The sequence below is a fragment of the Galeopterus variegatus genome, unplaced genomic scaffold (assembly GCF_000696425.1).
Source record: "Galeopterus variegatus unplaced genomic scaffold, G_variegatus-3.0.2 Scaffold153, whole genome shotgun sequence".
NCBI lineage: Eukaryota > Metazoa > Chordata > Mammalia > Dermoptera > Cynocephalidae > Galeopterus > Galeopterus variegatus.
In genome coordinates this window covers 523,542-545,501 of record NW_007726264.1, presented here as the reverse complement: position 1 = coordinate 545,501, position 21,960 = coordinate 523,542, and the positions used below count along the sequence as shown (strand labels likewise).

General features: G+C 37.9%; 1 protein-coding gene and 1 pseudogene across 2 annotated transcripts in view; both read right to left on the bottom strand.

The window, feature by feature from the left end:
• RELN (reelin) overlaps window positions 1–21,960 on the bottom strand; it is a 472,813-nt gene that overhangs the window by 177,471 nt on the left and 273,382 nt on the right. For both annotated transcript variants that reach the window (XM_008592225.1, XM_008592230.1), the window contains exons 10-11: window positions 21,456–21,696; window positions 6,349–6,494 (exon numbers count right to left, since the gene is read on the bottom strand). In XM_008592225.1, the coding sequence (XP_008590447.1) occupies window positions 6,349–6,494; window positions 21,456–21,696 (387 nt within the window). The remainder of the gene's footprint in view (window positions 1–6,348; window positions 6,495–21,455; window positions 21,697–21,960) is intronic.
• Window positions 14,976–15,775, bottom strand: LOC103607852 (annotated as a pseudogene).

Genomic DNA, 21,960 nt, shown 5'->3' with positions numbered 1-21,960 from the left:
CAGCAACTCAATACGTGTTAGTTTCCTTTTCTAACCCTGTAAAATGTAGTACTATTTTTGTTTTAAAATAAATCAAAGCAGAAATTAAAATGAATTTCTTAATTATAATGAGTATTTGCATTTTTTAATATTAGAATTAACAGAGCTACAATCTTAGGCAAAGTTGCAGTACATTATGCAAACTATTGTTGCTTAAATAATCTTTACTGAGGGAGATACTGAGCTGAAAGAAAAACTGTTTGCACTTAGTCGACCTTTTGCAATTTATCTGCCTGTGGGCTTTTTGCCCTGTGTTGGCTATAATCTATCTGGGCTCCTAAATTAATTTATGCTGTTTAAATGGTTAAGTAATTTTTGCTTTAATAAAAATGAACATGTCTGTGAAAAAAAATCCACTTAATATAATGTTAGCTCAGTTAGACTGTTGATCTAACTTCAGTTCACTTACCCTGAATTATAAGCTTAAATGCAATCCCAGTATAGCCTTATAGTCATCTGTGAAAAGTATTCTAAGTCACAGGTAACAATTCTTCTGGATAGGATGAGGGAATCATTTGTGGAGAATAACAAGAAGATGCTTAAACTGTTCTGAAGACTTCCAAAAAATTTCAAAGACCATTTTCAATGAAAGCATCAACTTACATTAAAGGGGCTATAATGGAGATTGTTCTTGTTGGTCTATATGCAAGTTTGGTTTTCAGTGTTATATGTAAGATTCATTGGTACCATCTCCCTGGAACAAGGATAGGAAGCCTATTGCTGAATTCTGGATGCTCACATGGACACTGATTTGGGGATGGGGGAGCCTATTAATCAACTCAAGAATGGCAATGCCACAAGCAAAGATAGTGTGTAAATGTGCTATAAATTAAAGAAGAGTTTAGAATTCCTGTGAAGGAGTTCCAGAACAATTTCAGCAAATAAAGCTTATTTTTTAGTCATTTGAAAAATTAATGTTTTTATTTTAAAAATATTAAAACAATTAACTTAAAAAGAAAGGAATATTAGAACCTAGGAGTATTAGAACCTAGGTCAAAAAAAAAGAAATGAGAACAAGGAAGAAGTTTTTGTGGATGCATGGTTTCAGGCATCCACTGGGCATCTTGGAACGTATCCCCAGAGGATAAGGGGAGACTACTGTATTTGGCTTATCAAATTTTTTCAACACACAATTTGTATTTGTACTTAAAGTTTTCTATTAACACTAAGAGTTAGCCAAGATCCATATCCTCACCCTAAGCAAGTTGAGAACTTTGGCAGTATTTTACTTCCTTGTTCTGCTTCCTTCCTTGTCAGCCAACCTCTGTACCTCTCATATGTTGAGGCCTTCTGAGTTTTAATTCCAAATTTTCATTAAAATTTCTAAATAATCAATACTTATTTAGACTGAACTACAAAGGTTTAGTTTTTTAGTTTTTAGTTTTTTACTTCCTCACTACTTTCTTGACTCTCATCTTCTTCTTGGATTAATTTTCAGGAATACATCTTCTAGTGATTCTTTCAGAGAGGGGTGGTAAACTTTCTAAACCCTGTATGTCTGAAAAGGTTCTTATTTTGTCCTAACACTTGATGATATTTGGCTGGAGAAATAATTTTACACTCCAAATAATTTTCACTTATAATTTTAAGATAACTGTTTCCTTTTTAAAAAATTATGCTTACTGCTACCAAGGAAGGTGCAATGAATCTCACCCAGAAGCTTTCAGGATTTCCTCTTTTATTGATGTCCTGACATTTCTCCCTGATGATCTAGGACAGGGTATTTTTCCATACATCTTGCTAAACATTTTCACTCGCAGGAACTATGTCTTTTTTATTTATTCATCTTTTCCAGTTTTTAATCTTGGGAACTTTTTCCTGCATCCAGTATCCACTACCTGGAGCAATGCTGAGACGCCTTTTTTGTAGTGCCTTATTCAACATGTGTTTTGGGATATAGCTCTCTCCTTCCATCAGAACCCTTCTCTCTCTCTCTCTCTCTCTCTCTCTCTCTCTCTCTCTCTCTCTCTGTCTCTCTCTCTGCAATCCTGCATAATTCCTTGCCCAACTAGAGAACACTTTCTTGTTTTACAGTGTTATAGATTCATTTGCTCATTTTCTGTGGTTTCCAAGGATTTGGGGCAGGAGAGGAAGAATGGGGCATGCGGTCTTGATTCAGTCTTTTAATATTCATTTCATCTGTGCAGTTTCTCTTTATTTATTCATTTATTTATTTATTTTAAAGATGACCGGTAAGGGGATCTTAACCCTTGAATTGGTGTTGTCAGCACCACGCTCACCCAGGGAGCTAACCGGCCATCCCTATATGGGATCCGAACCCGTGGTCTTGGTGTTATCAGCACCACACTCTCCCGAGTGAGCCACAGGCCGGCCCCCAGTTTCTCTTTAGTGCAGATATTCTGATGACAGCAATAAAACAGATTTTTTAAAAAAGATATTTGAGTAATCAAAACACACAACATTCCTATTTTGAATGAAAGGCAAATATACAAATTCCATATTGTAGCAATGTGCTGCTCTACAAAGCCCTGTCCCACCTAAAGACAGTCTCAGCTAGGTGAGATGTGGTAGTTGCTAATTAAATGATGTGTTTGTAAGGTTAAGTGAAAGTTCAGAAAGACTCACATAAATTATCAATGTATCTATTAAAGTTTCTCCCTTGCTAAAGTAACAGATGTATCTTCTTTAGGAAAAAGAAAAAAAAAACCTTTAAAATCCCACTTAAAAAAATAAACCTATTGATGTTGGATTTGGGACAGCTTAATAATGTGAAAGACATCATTAAGTTCTTGCATGCTTGTGATCTGAGATCAAATACTTTGATTCAAATGGCAGGAAAACAGATAATCGGGAAAGTGGTTTCCAAAAACGCCATAATGACTTAGTGGCTTTCTTTTCTTTCTTGCCATTCATATGAAACATTTTGAAAATATTACTAGAGAGGACTGCATATTTTTTTTCTCTCTGGTAACTCTTATGGGAGAAAAACATAGTTAGAAGAGATGAAAGTATTATATCCGTATTAATAATTTAATGTGTGTGTGTGTGTGTATACATACATATTTTTAAAGTGACCTCAAAGCTGCAGAATGCAATCAATTCAAGTGGTCACTCTTGAACAGAGTGAAGAGTTACCATCTATGTCTTCTATCTACCTTAGCAGGTGAGCTTATAAGAGTAGCAACTAATTGAGTAGGTGGTGGTAGTTGAAGAGAAGAACGAGGCAAATACTCAATAAACTTGGCGGAGAAAACAGAACACATCAAGAATTTCACTTCCAAATTCCTAATCTGTTCTTTGTCAGCTCTTATTGTAGGTAAAAATGCTGCACATTAATTTGATTTTTGTGACAGCATTTTTCTTCCTGAAGCTGTGATTAAAAATTATTATATCAGTATTCTTTCTTAGACCAACAAAGCAACAATGGGGACTAGGTAGGAGTGGAAAAGACATCCACACAGAGAACATTATGAAGTAAACCAGCATTTTATCATCACCCAAAACACAGAAAATACTACCTCCTCTCATTGTTTTATAGTTTTATAATAATACCAGCTTCATAGCTGGGCAACCAGATGAAAGCATGAGTGAAGTGATTCTGGAGGGGTGGTCTGATATCCTAGGGGCAAAAGCCATAAGTAAACCTAAGGTGAGGTTGCTAGAATAATTAAACTGCTTTTAGAACTTAGACGAATTAATTGTATAGCAATTAGAGAGGCACAGGTGCTTTTGTCAAGCACATTATTACATGTTATTGGAACAGAAATCTGCTGACAATGCCATGGCCTAAAAGTACCAGCTTCTTAACTGTGACTAAAACCCTGGTAAATCTTCAGTCTTGAGAAGTGTCCTAAGAGCATAATTAAAACCACCTGAGTCATTTAATCTGATGGAATTTCCTCTGATGTTCTTCTGTGTCCATATTGACTTTAGCTCTTTTTTCAGGCATAAATACTCTCATTCTTTTTTTGTTTTGGGGGATGATTGATTTGGTTGTAGCCCAAAATTATCCCATATCATTAGAGATCTGTGAAAATGAAATGTCTGATCTGTTATATGTGTGTGTATATATGTATATGTATAAATATATACATATATATATATTTTGCCAGCTATGTCTCTGCCCTAGTACACTGATCTTCTAACATATGTTTGGCTTCCTCTAATATTAAGTCAATTCCTTTCTAAGCTTAATTCATGAAGGGGTTTTCCATGATTTTGTACCAAATCTCCAAGAATGTTACTAACAGAGAGCTGGATGAACTATTCATCCTTCCATGAAAGCATTTCTTTTATTCTTTTATAAACAGGCTTGGATAACAGAACAAGCTAAAAAAGGGGGGGGGGGGAGGGAACATTGTGGGAGAGGGAATAGCTGAGTATAAAGGTCATAGGTAAAAATAAACTTTATCTTTCCCTAAAACAGTAAGAGTAAGTGACATTTAAGATGTCGAGTTTTACTGGATAGAGAGAGAGACAGAGAGAAAGATACATGATAGGTAGATGGATAGATATTGGGATTTATGTGTGTATCAGAATAGTACTCCTGGAGATTAAATTTGTGATTTTATGTCTGCACTAGTGGGATGGGGCCTGGTAACACTGGGAAATCATCTGAGTCCCCAGGGGATGTGGGACTCACAGTAGAGGATGATTCATCACTGATATATGGATGGTGTTAGCTTGAAGAGATGAAGGTTTGGGGGTAAATGGGTCTCTTGTGCTTCAACATGTGGGGCCCCCTCATAGGCAGTCAAGCTCCATAGTCAGGATAGGGAGTTGGTCTTTTGTATCAGGGGTCAGAAAGAAAGAACTGATCTGCTGGTGATCCTTTATCTCCAGAAGACAGGCAAACAAGCCCTCTGTGCATTGTCAAAGCTCTGGACTCCATCAAAGCTCCTCAATCTGTGAGGGGAGTGGAGTGAACTCTTGTATATTCTAGAGGTTACAAAGAAAAGCAGCCTAACCCCTGGGGAAATCCTAGAGACTAAAAAGAGGGGCAGTGGCTGTTGGTCCTTCAAGGAGACACAGGAGCTGCCTTGGGCATAGAGTTTCAAGGGTGACAGGAACCCAAGAGGACAAGGGCCTGAGCATTGGTGCTGGGCCCGTGGAGGTCAATGGTAGGCCCTGAAGGGGTGAGTCACTCGGAGCATCAGTGTCCTTCAGAGGCTTACCTGTGGCACAGGCTGGACCTGAGAGACTTCCCTGAGGCAGCATGGAACAGGGCTGGGACAGCCACAGTAGAAATCCAGAGTTTGACAGGGAAAGATCCAATATGGGCAGCAAAGGGTCACAGTAGCAGAGGTGGCTCAGGCTGCTGGTCAGATTTCCCTCTTACTGGGTCTAAATGAGGTTCATGGGCAATGCACGGGAAGCAGAGAGCCTAAGACAGCAATATCGGCCGTCTTGCTACTCAGGCACTTAGCAGTTCAGTCAGTGTTTATTTAATTTGTTAAGATCAGAGGGACATAACTATACTGCAAATGTGTTCTGGAAAGTTTCTCACAGTTAACAGTTACATTATTGCTATTTCATATTTATTATAAAATTACATGTTATGCTAATTTTATTCATCCTCATCATAGTGTTAGAACACATACATTAAATAATAAGGACCTGGTGCTGTAATTACATGTGTTTATTGCAAAAAGTAAAACCAGGTGAGAACCAGGAAATTTCTAGAGTTTCCTTCCAACACATACTACTTTATGGATTTTGGTTCTCTGAACCTATTATTTTTTTCCAAATTGAACTTCTGATAGTGCTGTTCGTTTAGTAGGGGATATCTTAGGGACCTAGGATCCCGAAAAGGAACACAGCTCAGAACAGCAAGAAACACTAACATAAAGCCATCCACACTGGTCTATGCTACATTAACCTTAGTTCCAAATTCCTCCTTTATAAGTGTCTCAAAGATAAATTTTACCGCCTAAACAATTTTTATAGATCAAAATCATATTCCAATGAAAATCAGGTAGCAGCATCTATAAATCTGAGACTCAAGGAAAACTGCCAAAAAAAAAAATCTCAATATAATAGTAGTGTAAAGATTTTGTATTCTATAAACACTGGGGATAAAAACACAAAACTTTCTCATAGTAAAAGCTGAATAAACTAAGATGAGATATTAAGTGATTAAAGTGAACTTAAAAGGTATTTGCAACCAAAAAATTTTAATATGCATAAAAATAATTAATTTCTTAAAAAAGAATCTTTTAGCTTGTCTATAGTAAGGATCACCAGTGTTGATTTAAGTATGCTTTTGCTATTTAACAATGTGCATTTAAAATATGTCCAGTGGAATAAATGTAAATGCTATACACAGCATGGGTGATAACAATTACTTACCCTGTAGGCTGGCTCTCAAATTCTTCTGACCATTGCTCTTGAATATCCTCTGTAGAAAGATCTACATCCCGGGTGGTGGCAAAATTAAACTCACTGCCTTCATTTCCATGGAAATAAATGGAGTTCCCATCTGACTGACAGCTATGCTGTAGATAAAGAGAGCATGGGGTGGCTATTGAATTGGTTTTGTAGCTGTATCTGTCTTACTCATGTATAATTAGAATTTTTAGAAAAATCATTATATTATTCCCTCTATAATGGACGCTCAAATCAAAAGAGCATGTTACCTCCTTTTTTTTTGCCTTGTTTAATTCAATTACAATTTCTTTCTAACTTATTAAGCTATCACAAAAAAGGAGTCAAGAGAGCATTTGAGCTTTACCATCGGTATGAAACAAGAATATTTTAATTGGAATAATTTCTCATCTTTACCACAGTCCTTGTTGTGGGAATTAAGTCTGATAATGACTTGTCATATATTTTAAATTCTGTAGTTATGGGCTAAATCACAGTGACCTTTTCAATATTCCATATATTTCTGATTTGCCATTCAAGTCTTTCACAATTTGTCTGCAAATGCGATGTGAGTAGAATAGCCAGCTAATCAAAACATGGAATACAGAAAAGGTCAAAGTAAACCCAGATATGATCGTATATTCTCAGCCAGCTTTGAAGTAAAAGTTTCTGACCAGACCTGAGAAATACCTGATGTCCCCAGTGAAGATCTGGGAAATCACAAACTTTGTTATTCTCTACCTAATAAAGAGTAAAGAAAAAAATTTCTTGTGATACTTTTCTTCTTTTCTTTTCTTAACTTTTTTTTCAGCTTAAAGTGAATAGTCAAAGGCAAGATCAAACTCTGGAGATGAGAGAACTTTTTCTTGAGTATTTACTTTTAAAAATTATTAGAAGTTTGCATTAGCAGTTTTTGGTAGTAAGTCATATATAAAGAAATGCTAACAAATACATTCTCAAACATTCTTTTAAATTTTATATACTCTTTAGATAGAAATGAAGAAAAACCACTGGGCAAAAATAGCACTCAGGCCAGTGACTGTGTGTTCTGTAGGGCAGGGATCATGCCCACTTTGTTCCTTTCTGTATTTCAGGTCTTAGCACAGTGCTGATGGCCTCACGGCTTTACCCCTTTAAGCTCAATTTCTCATGCTGCAGGATGGAACAAATAATATCTATCCCCTAGAAATGTTGTTAGGAGCACAAATAATATATGAGGTGGTGTTTTCAGAAACTTATAAGTATTATAATACAATCATTATTTCTGAATATGTACTTTTTCCAAAAATATGCTATTATAGCCCATACTCTTAGCAGTAGGTAAAAGAGAAATAGGAGAGTATTTCAATCTCCTTTTAACTTTTTCTCAACAGAATAGTCATTAAAAGTCTTCAGATCAACTTAACACCTTTAGTAAAATACACAGGAATATGTCCCACAATACAATACGGTAAAAATACTGTAAACGTTCATTCATTTTCAAGGCATGCAGAACCATCAATTAGAACTTTAAAAGCCCTCCAAATTTTGGCAGATTGCCAAATATTCTCCTAAAACAGGAAAACTTAATAATGCAAGATGTCTGATGCCAATTTTCTTACAGATAAACTTGCATGGTGTAACATCATTCTATAAAGTTAAAAGTCCAAATGAAACATGCATTAAAAGTACAAAAAGAATTTCAGGAAGTTGCTCTTGATTTTAATAGCCAGCTATTTTTGTTCAGCATCTATTTAAACTCATGTCATTTATGTGCAATAACAATTAAAATCTAATCAACTTCAAAAAAACAATTCAATGTTTAACTTTGTGAGATACATGAGCTCTTGATATGATAAAAACAAGACTATTTTGGAATTCAGGACTATTTCATTTTGAGCATCACGAAAATCAGGTTTTCTCGAGCAAATGATTATAAATCACATGTGACTTTCTGAGCCATAGCTTTTGATTGACATACTGTGAGTATGTAAAAGAGAGGTATAAATTCTACAGATGACTGTAATTTTTTCCTTCTATTTCCAGCCATCCTAATCTATATTGATTATTATATTAATTATAATTAATTTTTACTTGCTTTTTTCTTTTGGCATTGATTATCAACATACACTTTATACTTCTAAGTACTAGCAGATTTCCAATTTTTAAAAAATCCCTTAAGTATAGTCCTTATGTGTTTTTCTTTGTCAGTCAAAAATATTTTCCTGCTTTGCTGCTAAATGGATTTCCTTTACTTGACAAGCAGAACACAGTGTAACTAAGTGACAAGAATTTGCCATTCAGAAAAGTATCAACAGGAAACATCAGTGCAAATTCCTCAATATAACAAGTCCTTGGCCACGATTCAGGATAGCATTTTTCTAAGGTTGCTCTCTATACTCTGCTGAAAATGTTAATGACTTCCCCTCTGTACTTGTAAAAATACTTATGATTGCCTCCACCATTGTTTTATTAGGTTTTCATCAAAGATGAACACTGAGGCATCTCTTAATATTATCTCCCTGGGGTCTAATGGCCCTGATGATTCTTTCAGGCATCTGTAGCCTTACAATTTATTTTTTGACGATATCCTTTTTTTTAGAATGAGTATATTGGGCATTTGGGCAATGCCAGCTTGCAGAGAGCTGGTGGCAGATGGAATGAAATCTGCCTGGTATGCCTTCCCTCCACATGAGCAGAGAGCCATCCATTTCCTCCATTAAGGAGTTGTCACTCAGCCCACCCAGCTGGAAGACCAATTTTGATAGCCAAGCTGGCTGGTGGCAGACAATTCAGATACAAAGTGCACTTTAAAAGGAAGCTAAAACATCATTTGTACGAAAATTGAAAATGCGCAGCTTCCACCACAGCCAATTTTTTAATGACTGTAATATTTTAAGTGATTATTTTTGCCACTTCAGATTGCTCCTTAGAGAGGAGAGGTTTTTTAATTAAAATCTAGGCAATGCAAACAGATAAGATATGAGGAGGAGAGGAAAGAAAAATAAGATGAATAAAATTAATTAAAATGGCATTGTTGGCAGAGCCATAAATTAGCCACTGTCTGGTTGGAAATAAAATATGTTGGTAGAGGAATTTCTGAATTAAAGTGAGATATGTGCTTGAGTGGTTGGAAATCGACTGACTTACAGCCTATACATCATTGTGTTCCTTAAGCCTTTTACCATGCTATAGCCATTATCATATAGAAATACATATTTCCTACATCCTGGCTCAATGGTCTTTAAAGGTACAGACTTTCATGCTATATTTTTAAAAAATGAAAATAGGAAGAGAATGATTTCTCTCATAAAGCAAAATGAATTTCTATCATTTTTCGCACATTCAGTTTCTAGGTAATTTAATGCCAGTTAAAAAACTGAAAACTTGGCTATGAACACAGTCCAGGTGCAGGAGGGCTGAAGTACATTTTCTCTAGTCGACACAATAGATTCGACCACGGTGAGTGAATTTTAGAAAGCTTAAGGACAGTTTTCTCTCATTATTTTCTGGATTTATTAAGCATTTGCATTTGAACCACTTTGTACTAAGATATATAGGGATTCAATTTATGGTATATTTTGTGACAAGTGTATAATTACTTGGGAGTAGTTATAACTCTAAAATGACAATAGTGACAGATTTGAACTGGAGTCATGAGAGGACGAATAGCAATGTAAAATTCCATAGGGCAATTGTTAACCTTGTCTTTGGGGATCAGCTTGACTTTTACAGTGTTTGAGGTTCTCAGATCTGCCTTCTCAAAGGAAGGCCAAAGATGCCAGGCACAATGTGGGAGGCTGCAAGATGATGAGGACAGAAAGGGCTGGGTTTTAGAGTAAAGCAGACCTGGCTTCAAAACTGAAAGCAGTTTGATCTTGGGGAAGCCAACTGGCATCTCTGAGCCTCTGTTTTCTCATCTGTGAAATGGGGATAATTATAAGAATTAGATAAAATACTGTAGGGAACATGCCTACCCTGAAGATTGGTGAATCTTAGGGAATCCATAAATGCGAATCCCCCCGCCCCCTTTTTTGCCCCCATCTTCATTCATTTAACAAAACTTACTTTAATAAATGTCACTATGCAAGTTATTGTGCCAGGTGTTGTGCTAGGTATAAAGATGATGAAAAATGTTACAACATTTTTAATATTCCTATAGAATAAAATAAATTTCACTTGTGTTAATTAGTGATTAAATGTGTTAGCTTCAGACAGACAAAACAAAACAAAAGGTGCATTAGGCAGGGAGGCTCACAGTTACTTTCTGAAGAATTTATCGAAATGAGTTGTTTCTGTGTTATTGCCACTCTTGTCATGGCAATCTGGCTCATTTCCATATTTCACTAATGCTATTCTACATTAATTACTATACAAATAGGCCTCATTGGGGAGAAATTGTTAGAAGCACACTACTTACATTTAACCCTTCATCCCCAAAGTACTCTTATTAGCTTAGCAAATTATATTCTGGCTCATTCTACAATATCATGTACCACCTCTTGGGGGAAACATGACAATAAGAGCAATACAATCCTAAGTGAAGAACATCCCAAGCAAAGGGAATTTAAGTAGACAGCATGCAATTAACCAAGCTGGGATCTGGCCAGAAAATCATAGTTAACGTTCTGATTCTTAATGGAAAAAGACATGGGAACATGGGCTAGCTACAAGTCTTACTGAGCTCAGGTTTATCCTCATTAGAAATCCAGTACTCAAATCCCTCAAGTTACAGACTAGATAGTTTCCAGTAGAGTGATCTGTGAAGCACATTTCTGAAAAGCAAATCTGATTTCCTCCTATTCGTCCTTTATACTCTAAGAAAATAAAATCATCAAATGGGTTGTTGAAATCTTTTTCTGAGGTGCCCAGTGGAATATTGCATGAAGACAAATCAGGCACTACAGTAGGCAGACATTGCTCTGCCAGTGGGTTATATTACTAAAAAGTAGCTTTAAAAATAAATTCTAATTTGAGTGTGATCTTCCCTTTTACCATTTGTCTTAGATTTGTTTCATTAGCCTCAACTTGTATTAAGACTTTAAATTTTTCTAACAAATTAATTTATATGTTTTCATAATTTGGACATGATGACTTTTCTCCATCGATGATTCAGCAATCTGTGACAACAGTATTAGATGACAGCAAAAGCCCAGAATAAAAGCTTCAATTCTTATTCAGGACTAGAGATTTTCTTAGTTCCACTGGGACAATGAATTTGGCAAATACATAAGGTAGAAGAGCAATAAGAAAATTAATAGATTCTCCTGTTCTGACTTAACAACCCTTAATGGGTTGTTAATTTACCTAATGGCTGTTATCTTCATTAGGGTCTTTTGGTGTTTGTTAAACTAGGAAAATTGTCCTTATTATTGGATATTTATCAACAGTAAATGTGGTAGAGGGGAAGCAGTCAAACTGAAAGTAGTAGTAGAGAGAAGATTAAGAGATGACCTTTCTAAATTCTGTAACTTAGTTACTCCAAATCCTTAGTATAAATTTGCAAAATTTAATAAATTGCTTTTTAAGCGAATTTATTTTAAATACATATGATCAAATCACAGCCTAATCTAAAGGACAAACTTTCATAATAGAATCTGTGACATTTAGCTCTGATTTACTTCTCTACACAAGTTGACATAAATGTGTAGAAGGAGTAATCTGGAATTCTTTGCTATTCGCAAAATGAACTAGGGTATTAAATAGAAAAAGATTAGCAGGTGTGGGCACAGCAATCAGACTGGGAAGGTTTCTCAAAAATAAAAAATATGTGGAACAGCATCAATCTCACAGTGATCTGCATTTAATCTGTAGGTCAATTTCAGAGTTGATAGAAGCCAGTGATTTATGCCTTAGGCTAGCTGAGCAGATATAAACATTTATTAACAGTGAGTGAGCAAAGCATTCTCTCTCTCTTTCACACATGCACACACACACACACACACACACACACAGATATCATGAATGATTCATGCTTTGAAAATAAAAATTTTGGCTGCCACCAAACATGGGAGTAAACAAACAAACAAAATTAAGCAGCTGCCTGACCAATATTCCCCTCCACGGCATATTGATCCATTCAGAAATTCTGCTTCAGGGGGTACTATCGAAGGATGAGGAAAACAGAAAACAAAAATAGAAACACCTTGCTCACAGCTCTTCCCAAATCATTTGTCCCTAGATTCTCCTCAAAGTGCTTCATTGCCCTTGCAGCAGTTCTCTTTGATGGTGAGTTATGGAAAGTGGGCAGCTTGCAGCAGCTCCAGACTGACCTCCTAAAAACTAACACAATGCTTTTCTTTGAACTTGAATTTAAGGATATTCTCAGATTGCAAGATGCGTGTTTGCGGAGTTGCAAAAAAATGACTTCAATGGACTTTTCCATATGTTTCAAGAGTGACTAAGGAAAGTTGATCACTAAGACGCATCCAAGGTCCTTACAGACACAAAATGTTCATCTACTACAGATGTAAAACTCGATGACAAGGCCTTCCTCATAGTTCTGGTACCTACAAAGCATTCATGAAATTCTATCAATACTACTTCTTTTATCATTATTATTATTATTACTATTATTTATCCTAACTCTGGTTATTATTATTATTTGCTGTTATTATCATTATTATTATTATCCAGTATCCATACAGTATCCAAGTTACTGCAAATATCATTCCTGGATATAAGAATCCTACCCAAGGTGAAATGCCGAATCTTGATACTATATGTGTTAAATGGAGGGAGCTGAAAAAATCAGATCAGATCCTTTAATCTTTGATGGTAAAACCAAGGCCATTCTCACAGTGCTGGTGTACCAAAAGTTGCCTTGAAATTAATCATTCCCCCAATTCAGGTAGGAAAATGTGCTTCTCTCTCTGAAATGTGATACAAACACCCTCAGCCACCTGACAGAGGCCCTGCCACGGGATGGTAGCTGTGGTGGCAATAGCTATTCTAGCAAATGCAGGTGATGAACTGACACAGTATATTCTGTATCTTTAGAATAGGAACAACTGGTACAAATACTTGATTTAGAATCGTATACAAAAAACAGATGTGATATTCTATAAAAGAAGGCAAAACCACCATAACCAACAATTAAGACAGGTGGTTTAATATTGAGTGGGTTTCAAGCCCTTTCTCTTGCGAGTGCATGATCTGCTTCCTCTGGGAAATTGCTAATGAGGGTAGTGCTCTGGGGAGCTGTGGGAGGTGCAGCACTATATTTATGGCATTTAAAGCCCCTCCTACTTGGTAGCGAACAAAGGACTGCTTAAAGATTCGTGGGAAATAAAACATTATGATGGTAATCAGAAGCCCAGTAAGAACGTGGTGCACCTTTTCTTCCACATGGGCAAGTTCTCTGGAAAAATAATGGAAGATGAGCCAGGCAAGGCTATGGACTTGTAAGGAGAATGGAGGAGAAACACAGATGGCTATGCAGGAAAAACATATTAATGCTGTAACCTCTTACAGCCCTCCTCAGCTGAACAACTCCAAATCAAAAAGCACAACAAATAAAAGGCCAGGTTTTACATTAAAACCTGATACTGTTGTACATCTATTTCATATGCATTACTAAAGAGCTAACAGATGGTAACGGCCGTCCACCAACTCAGGGCAGATTTAAACCGGTGACCTATAATTGCAATTCTCCAGATCATATAAACTCCTGAAGCTAATTACTCTATTTGGTCTTACATCATTCTGCTCTGCTTGAGTTAATCAAGGAGAGGATCAGATGAAATGGATTAAATATTCCTGAAGAAACTGAAAGAAATACCTAAAGAAGACAAGAGAAGCAGGTACTATGAATGACCATGACTCAGTTTTATCTTTCCCATTTGACCTGCCACCCTCAAACATTATTTTCAAGGTCAGCAGCTGGACAGTTTACATACTCACTACTCTGCATTCTCTTGTTTTATCAGCAGCAGCATGAAAGAATCATTTGTAGTTAATAATGAAAACTACTATTAATATTCCTACTACATAAATGGCATTTAAACAACTCAAATGAAAACTATTTCTTATTTTGATTGCTAAAGGTTGTACATACTGTAGGTGTATTTGGGTCCAACTTAATCAATCAATGCATGTGGTTTTGATATTACTTTAAGGACATATGAAGACGAAATAATTGTGAAGTCCATATTTTTCTTATTATTTTCTTCCTCCTCATAATTGGAGGTAGCAGCTCAATTCTTTACCTTCTATTCATTTTTCTCTATATAGACTTCCTTGTAGAGCTTATTCTCAAAGTTTTCAATGAAAAGGACACATTTATTGAGTCTTTCCTATGTGCTAGTCAAGGTTCTAAGGGTTTCACATGTGCTTTCTTATTTAATCGTGCCAACACGAGGTGCATACTATTACTGTTCCTGTTATAGATGAGGACACTGAGAGGATAAATAGCTTTCCCAAGACTACATGGCTAGTAAATGGTTCAGCCAAGATTTGAACCCAGACAGTTGAGCCCATTTTCTTTGCAGTTGTGCTATGACCAGTCCCATTCACGACATTTTCAGTGCATTTAGGTCATCACTGAATAGAAAATTCATCTTCTTCCCCCGCCCCCCACTGTCTGAAGGAAAATTTTGATTACTTTTATGTACAGAAAACTCAACAGTGTACATTTAACTCAGTTTAGTGGCAAGTTCTTTAGCCTTTGCCTTTTCCAGTTTGGCAATGTGAGCCACAGATTTTGGATGCAGAATATTGCCTCTTCAGTGACAGGAGATCTTATCGTAGCTTCATTGTAGTTGGTCCTAATAGCTTCCACCAGCTTATCCAGAGCTCATCGGTCTTCCGAGTTAACCTGTGTGAAGGCGATGGTGGTGCAGGTTTTCCTGTGGAATAGTCATCCCAGTCTGGCCTTCCTCTTGATAATGCAGTATTTAAGTCCCATCTTATGACACAGGGCAGGCAGGAAAACAACCAGCTCAATGGGATCCACATCATGTGCAATCGTTACCAGCTAAGCCTTCTTGGTCTCCACCAGGGTGGTGACAGTATTTACCCCTGCTCAAAGGACAGATGGTCTCTTAGTGGGGACATCCCTCTTGCTGGCAGCTTTCTTCTCAGCCCGAACCAACAGTCTCTGCTTTTTCTCTTGTTTTGTCTCTGGTCTGTACTTGTGGGCTAGCTTAAGCAGTTGAGTAGCTGTTTCACGGTCCAAGGCCCAGGCAAACTAGTTAATTGCAGGAGGCACTTTCAGCCATTCATAGAGGATAGTGCTTTGCCACTGCAGCCGGACCTAGCGGAGCCATTTGACAAGGCACATGAGGTCTCTTTTGGGCTTGATATCCTGTCCACTGCCAAAATTCTTAGGCCTTTTCTCAAACAGAGGATTTACCACCTTCTTGGCTTCCTGCTTCTTCATGACAGGAGGAGCTGGGGCCACCCTCTTCCCCTGGGCCTTCTTTCCTTTTGTCATCTGGGCTGCTGGAGGAGTGAAAATTCATCTTCTTTCCTTACAAACTTGATATTTTTTCTTGATATTTTCTTCAGCTTTTCATTCATTCAGTTAACACCTAATAACAATCTATCATGTGCCAAACACTGGGAATTACAAAAAGTTTGAAATAGTCCTTGAGCTTAAAGAAGTTAACATTCTGAGCAGGAAGACAGAAACATAACTACAAAGCAATGTTGTCAGTGCCAGTACAGAGATATATGTCCAATGTAACAAGAATGTAGAAATGGAATTAGGTTAGACACAGTTTTGGTTGAGGCCCCAAGAAAATAGGTGTCAACTACTCCACATGTGAAAATGAGGTGATGGAAGAACTATAAAGACTTAGCAAAAGAGGTGGCAAGTGGTTTAATCACTCACTCACACTGAGGGTACACAGGCTTGAAGTCGAAGTGGATAGGAAGCTGGAGAGAGAGAGATTTCTTTAGAGAGTTTCCGGTGACCTGTGAATCCCATCCATGCCTGTGTGGGCAAGGACAGCACACTTCTCTTCACCTCAAGCCCAGTGCTCAGGACTTTAAGGATACCACTCAGAAGGCTTGCTGTGTGTCCTGGGGTATGGACCAGTGCCTGGAGCTGCTTAGTAGGGGGCTGAGTAACAAGAAGGCTGCACTTAGAAGTAACTACTTTCCTCCTGATGATGGATTCAAGGTGAGTGATTAGCATAGACTAGACTTGGGCCCACGTATACAAGAGGCGATCTAGATTGTCTAAGATACTGCCTCAAAGGGCTCCATGGAGGGGCGAGGAGCCCTCACACAAAGACGTTGTGTTCATTAGCCAGAGGCCCAATGGCTAAGAGAGGAAGCATGTATGACCCATCTGAGAGATGCTTTGGTGAACAGCAGGTGAGAGATCCATAGCTTAGGTGAGGAGTAAGAGGGTTTCCAAAGAACCTATGAGTAGCTTTAAGAGAGAGCTTTGATCACTTGCCAGGCCCTGGGATCAATAATGCCAGCTCACAGTGATATCTGCCTCTTGACTTTTCTTCTTCCTCCAGACCCTGGGGGGTTTGGAGGTTGAAACTAGTGGAGGGATGGTGAGGAGAGAGAAGGAGCTGACCACTGTTCCCATTCCTACTGCAGAAGACCTAAGCTGGGGAGGGAGAAGCTGTGGGTGAAACTTGGTGTATGCACTATTGTAATGCACTGATGATACTTAATGTGGAACTGAGATATCTGGGAGATGAAAGTGACTGGATGGCTTGTTTGGTTTATCAGCAGTCCTGGGGCCTGCCCTAGTTTACATGAAAAGAGGGCAGGGATAAAGAAACTGTCAGAGAAAATCTGAATATTCTCTGGAAAAAGTATGGCCTGGTTTTCTGTAGCCAGTCCCCATCCCAACAAGTCCTGCTTGCTCCACCTAATGTTTGCACCAGCACAGAGAAGAGGGGGACATCAGCTATACAAACTTCAGAGACAATGGCATTTGAACAGCCTCCCTAAGGATGAAGGCGAATTACTAGTCAGAGAAAAAAGAAAGGCGAAAAACCACATGTAAGGGGGTGGGAGTATGAAATTTCGTGTTGTATTTGTGCTGCTGGAGCACAGTGGGGCAGGAGATGAGGATGAAAGTTAGGCGGGGCCAAGACTGGAGGGGGCACTGAATGAAAAACTGGAGAGTTTGGCTTGTATTCTCCAGTTCTACACAGAGAGCCATCAAAGGTCTGGAGGTAGCATAATGTGACCTGTATTAAGGAACGGTGCTGGAGTTTTTGCCAGTGGCATCCTTTTGGATGATCCTTGGCTCCAACATCCTATCAGGCACTTGGCTACATCAGACTACTGATTTTTCTTTCTTTATAATCCTGTGGGCCCTACGCTATTTCACCTCCCATATAGGTTACTGCAAATGCCTCCTGCCTCCATAAGGGAAATATTTCTATACTTATTCTTCTTTAAGTTCACTTTAGGTCAGCAATCATCACCTGAGATGGGCCAGTAACTAGAATTTTGAAAATAAAAGCAGCTGTTACAAGGCAGAATAGAGGGAAGTAAACCAGTGCTTGGGCTGAGCTTGCTAAATTCTAATGTATAAAAAATCAGTCAGTCATCCGGAGGAAGGAACATGCAGGACACATGGAACAAACCTGGAGCAAAATCAAGAAATATGAGAAAAACAAGAATCATCTAACCTGTAGCCAGCTAGTGATGGGGGGAGGGTGTGGAATGGGCTGATAATTAACAGGTGGATGCTGGGAAGGAGCACAGGACAATCAGGAAGCACGTCAGTTATAGGCACTACTTGTAAGAGCAAAGCTACGTGGCGAGCGAGAGTTCTGAAGTCACATTCCTCCATCTGAATCCTGGTCCGGCTGCTGGTGTATTTTGAAGGAGTTATTCAGCACCTCTGTGCTCCACTTTCTACATCTGAAATATGGGGCTAAAATAGCACCTTCTTTACAGACTTCTAAGGATCAAGTTATATGAGATGATAGATATATCATATATATGAACACTTATAAATATGAGCATATGTGTGTGTGTCTGGAATAGTAAATGCCCGGAAGAGAAAGTGCCAAATAAAAAGTAGCTGTTATTATTTGGCCATAGATAACCCTATCTGTGCTTGGAAATTTTTCCTTGAATAATTCTACTTTGTAATTAAGAGTACTTTCTCAGTTGCTGTTAGACTTACTCTTTGATTTAGTTAAGATGGAAACACCTCAAAAACTTTGAAAGAACATAGAAAAGATAAAAGGTTGAAGAAAGAAGCACAGCTCTCAAAACTAAAAATCCAAAAGAAAGCAATGTTTAAAACACGTCTTGTGAACAAGAGGAACATTGAGCTATGTTCTTTGTGGGTGTGTGTGGTGGCTGGCCCATGAACGGATCCAAATCCATAACCTTGCTGTTATAAGGCTGCTTCTAACCAACTGAGCTAACTAGCTTGGCCCGAGATATGCTTTCTAATAGGTTGTATTCAGTTCTTATCTCAGAGGCCACCAAGTAAAGGAACAGCATTTGACAAAGAAATTGCATACAGTTTAAATAATCAATTTTTATTTCTAGAACTCCAAATCACTTGGAAAAAGCAATTTTATCATTCTCAAATGTTTGAACCAAAAAGCAAAAGGGTGATTGTGTGAATAGATTAAAACAAGTAATTCTTAGATTTTATTATTACATTTATTTATTTGAAGTTTTAAAAAGAAACACCTGAGAAAAATTTCTACCTGACAGCCAAGGCAAAGATAATGATGTAAATCATTGCTACCATGTTTCTTTTTTCTTTTCTTAGCAAAGGTAGGTCGCTTGGCAAGTTTCAAACATGTGACTGGTAAGCTTATGAGTAGGATGAGGGACCACAAAGCAAAAGCATATTCCACACAAAGTTGTAATTTAATTAAAATCACTACTGAAGCAAAACCACACTTCATGCATTTTTATCATGGGTGGTACCAAAGGACATGCATTAAGAAACTGAATAGTTAATTAGATTAGTATAATGGCTTGTAAAATGAGGCAGAAAAAGTGCATTTATGCAATAAAGGATATTGAGAACAAATGATAAATGATCATCATGGGAAAGGATGTGAATCCCAGGCCCTGAGGTCTCCCGGGTTCATACATCTGCTTGCCAGCATTGAACAATGACAGCAGAAGTCCCTCATTTAAGCAAGTGGTAGTGGAATATGACATAGGATATCCTGACAAACATTCTTTTCTATATCCACATGAAAGGAATCCAAGGACTCTCTTTAAAGGAGCCATGGCTTTAGACTCTGTCGGAATAAGTTTCCATAAGGTCTACTGGATGTTTTCTTGTACTGATGCCAGTCTACTGATGTAATTTCATCAACTTGAGGTAAAATGACTAAGGTTTGATAAGCAAGAAGTTATTTGTGTTAGGAGAATTCCTGTACTGAGGGTTCACTAAATAATTTGCAATAATTTTTCTTGTACTCAAATAAATTATTTAAAGGAGGTAAGCATTTTAGATCTTTATATTCTACTTGCTACTTTTCCCACAATCTCACTCCCATCTGCACATTTTTTTTTGTAACAGTGAGTCACATTTTAAGAAATTCTTCAAGTTGTATTTGTATTTTGTTTTCATATTGCCTAAGTGCAATTTCTTATTCCACACACTCCCTGGGCAGGCAAGCCCATGATTTCAATTCCCATTCATTAGGTTGATAATTGCCACGTTCGGATTTTCCTCTGAGCTTCTGACCCATACATCTAACCTCTCACCAAATATTTCTTCTTGCTTGCCCCCAAGATCCTCAAGATCTATGTCTGAAGTGAATTCTCTGACTTCCTGTGAATCTGCCTCTCCTCCTGTTTCCTTTTTCAATGGATGTCACCACTGTCCCAGCTGCTGAATCTTGTCCTTGACCTCCAGCATTCCTTCATCTTCTCAGTGTCCAATCTTCTCCATTCCCTCTCCTAAAAATCTCTGAAATATATCCACGTTTTCCCATCCTCTTTCCCCTAATTGTTGCCAAAAATGATCTCCCATTGCATTACTGTAATCAGCCTTCTATTTGGTCTCTCTGTGTGCACTCTTTCCCTCTTCCTTTGGTCCTCTATCCTGAAAGGGATATTTCAAAAACCAAATCTGATTGACTCTTATTTAAGACACTTCAATGACTCTCTATCACCTTCAGGATAAAGTCCAAACACTACAGTAGCTTGCAAGACCTTCAAGGTCTCATCATTGGCTATATCTCCAGACTTATCTATCACAAGTTTCCACTTAAAACGTATTGGACAACAAGTTTGAACTTTGTCCAGGACTTTTGGATTGTTCTCTCACCTTCCAGCCTGTCTTAGTCTGGGTTGCTATAATAGAATACGACAGACTGGGCAGCTTGAACAACAAACATTTATTTCTCACAGTTCTGACTCTGGGAAGTCCAAGGCCAAGGTGCTGGAAGATTCAGTGTCTGGTAAAGGCCCATTTCCTGATTCTCCATGTGTCTTTACATGGCTGAAAGAGGGCTAGAGAGCTCTCTGGGGTCTCTTATAAGGGCACTGACCCCATTCATGAAGGGTCCGCCCTCATGGCTTAATTACTTCCCAAGGGCCCCACCTCCTGATACCATCATATGGAGGTTAAGATTTCAACATATTAATTTTGAAGTGACACAAACGTTCAGTTCCTAACAGAGCCTTTACGTATGTGATTTCCAATTCTAGAAACACTATTCCTCCTACCTGGCCAACTCCAAATTACGCAATAGTCTCTGCTTGGATTTCTGATTCTCCTGGATTGCCTTCCTAACCTCGCAAGTCTGGATTTAGTCCTGTATATTGTACTTTCTTAGTACTCTAAACTTTCCCAGAAAGTCATAACAATTAGGTTGTTTTATATTTGCATGTTGACATGTCTAACTGCCCCCACTAAACTGGCATCCACGTGATGGGAAGAAACATATCTGCCTTTTTGTGGTTATATTTTTGGGGTTCATCCCAGTACATGGCACAGTGGGTTCTCAAAAATACTTGTTAAATGAATGGATAAATAAGTGTTTTTGTACTAAAGATTTTCCATTCTTAAAAGGTAGGGTAAGATATCTAAGAATATTACCTAGTCCTTTAATAGTGGTTTTGGTAAAACAGTTATCTTTATGCAGTTTGGTTTATTGAGCTTTGGGTTTTAGAAGGGAAAAGAAGGAACAAAAGAGAGCTCAAACCTTAACTGTAGCTCCTGGGAAGAAAAGCCAGTTGCCTGTGTCCACTGGGTCAAGACCGTCTTCTAAAATGACTTGTCTGTGGGCTGAATTGATGACCAAGATGTTATCTAAGGCCCAGCAGGCTTCATACACTTCACCTACATGGAGATTTTCCTGCTTCCACTGAAACTGGATGTTTTCTCCTTTGGCGTCTTCGGGAAGGTAGAGGATGTGGATGATTGTGCTGACATTGGAAGGGGCTCTGGAACATAGGGTGAGATGGGGAGTTCAGCAATGTCCGCTTTTTTCTGTCTTATAGATACATTTTGTTTCTCAAATTGTAGTCTCATTATCTCAAAAATATTACACTCACTACAAATTAAATACAGTCCCATCACCCTTACATCTTTTAATATCTGCTGATTATGAAGATTTTCATATCGAGAGGTGACAGTTTAAATATTAAATGCCTTCAAGAGGTTGACACGTAACACAAAGAAGGCACTAAGTGTATTCAAGTAAGCCA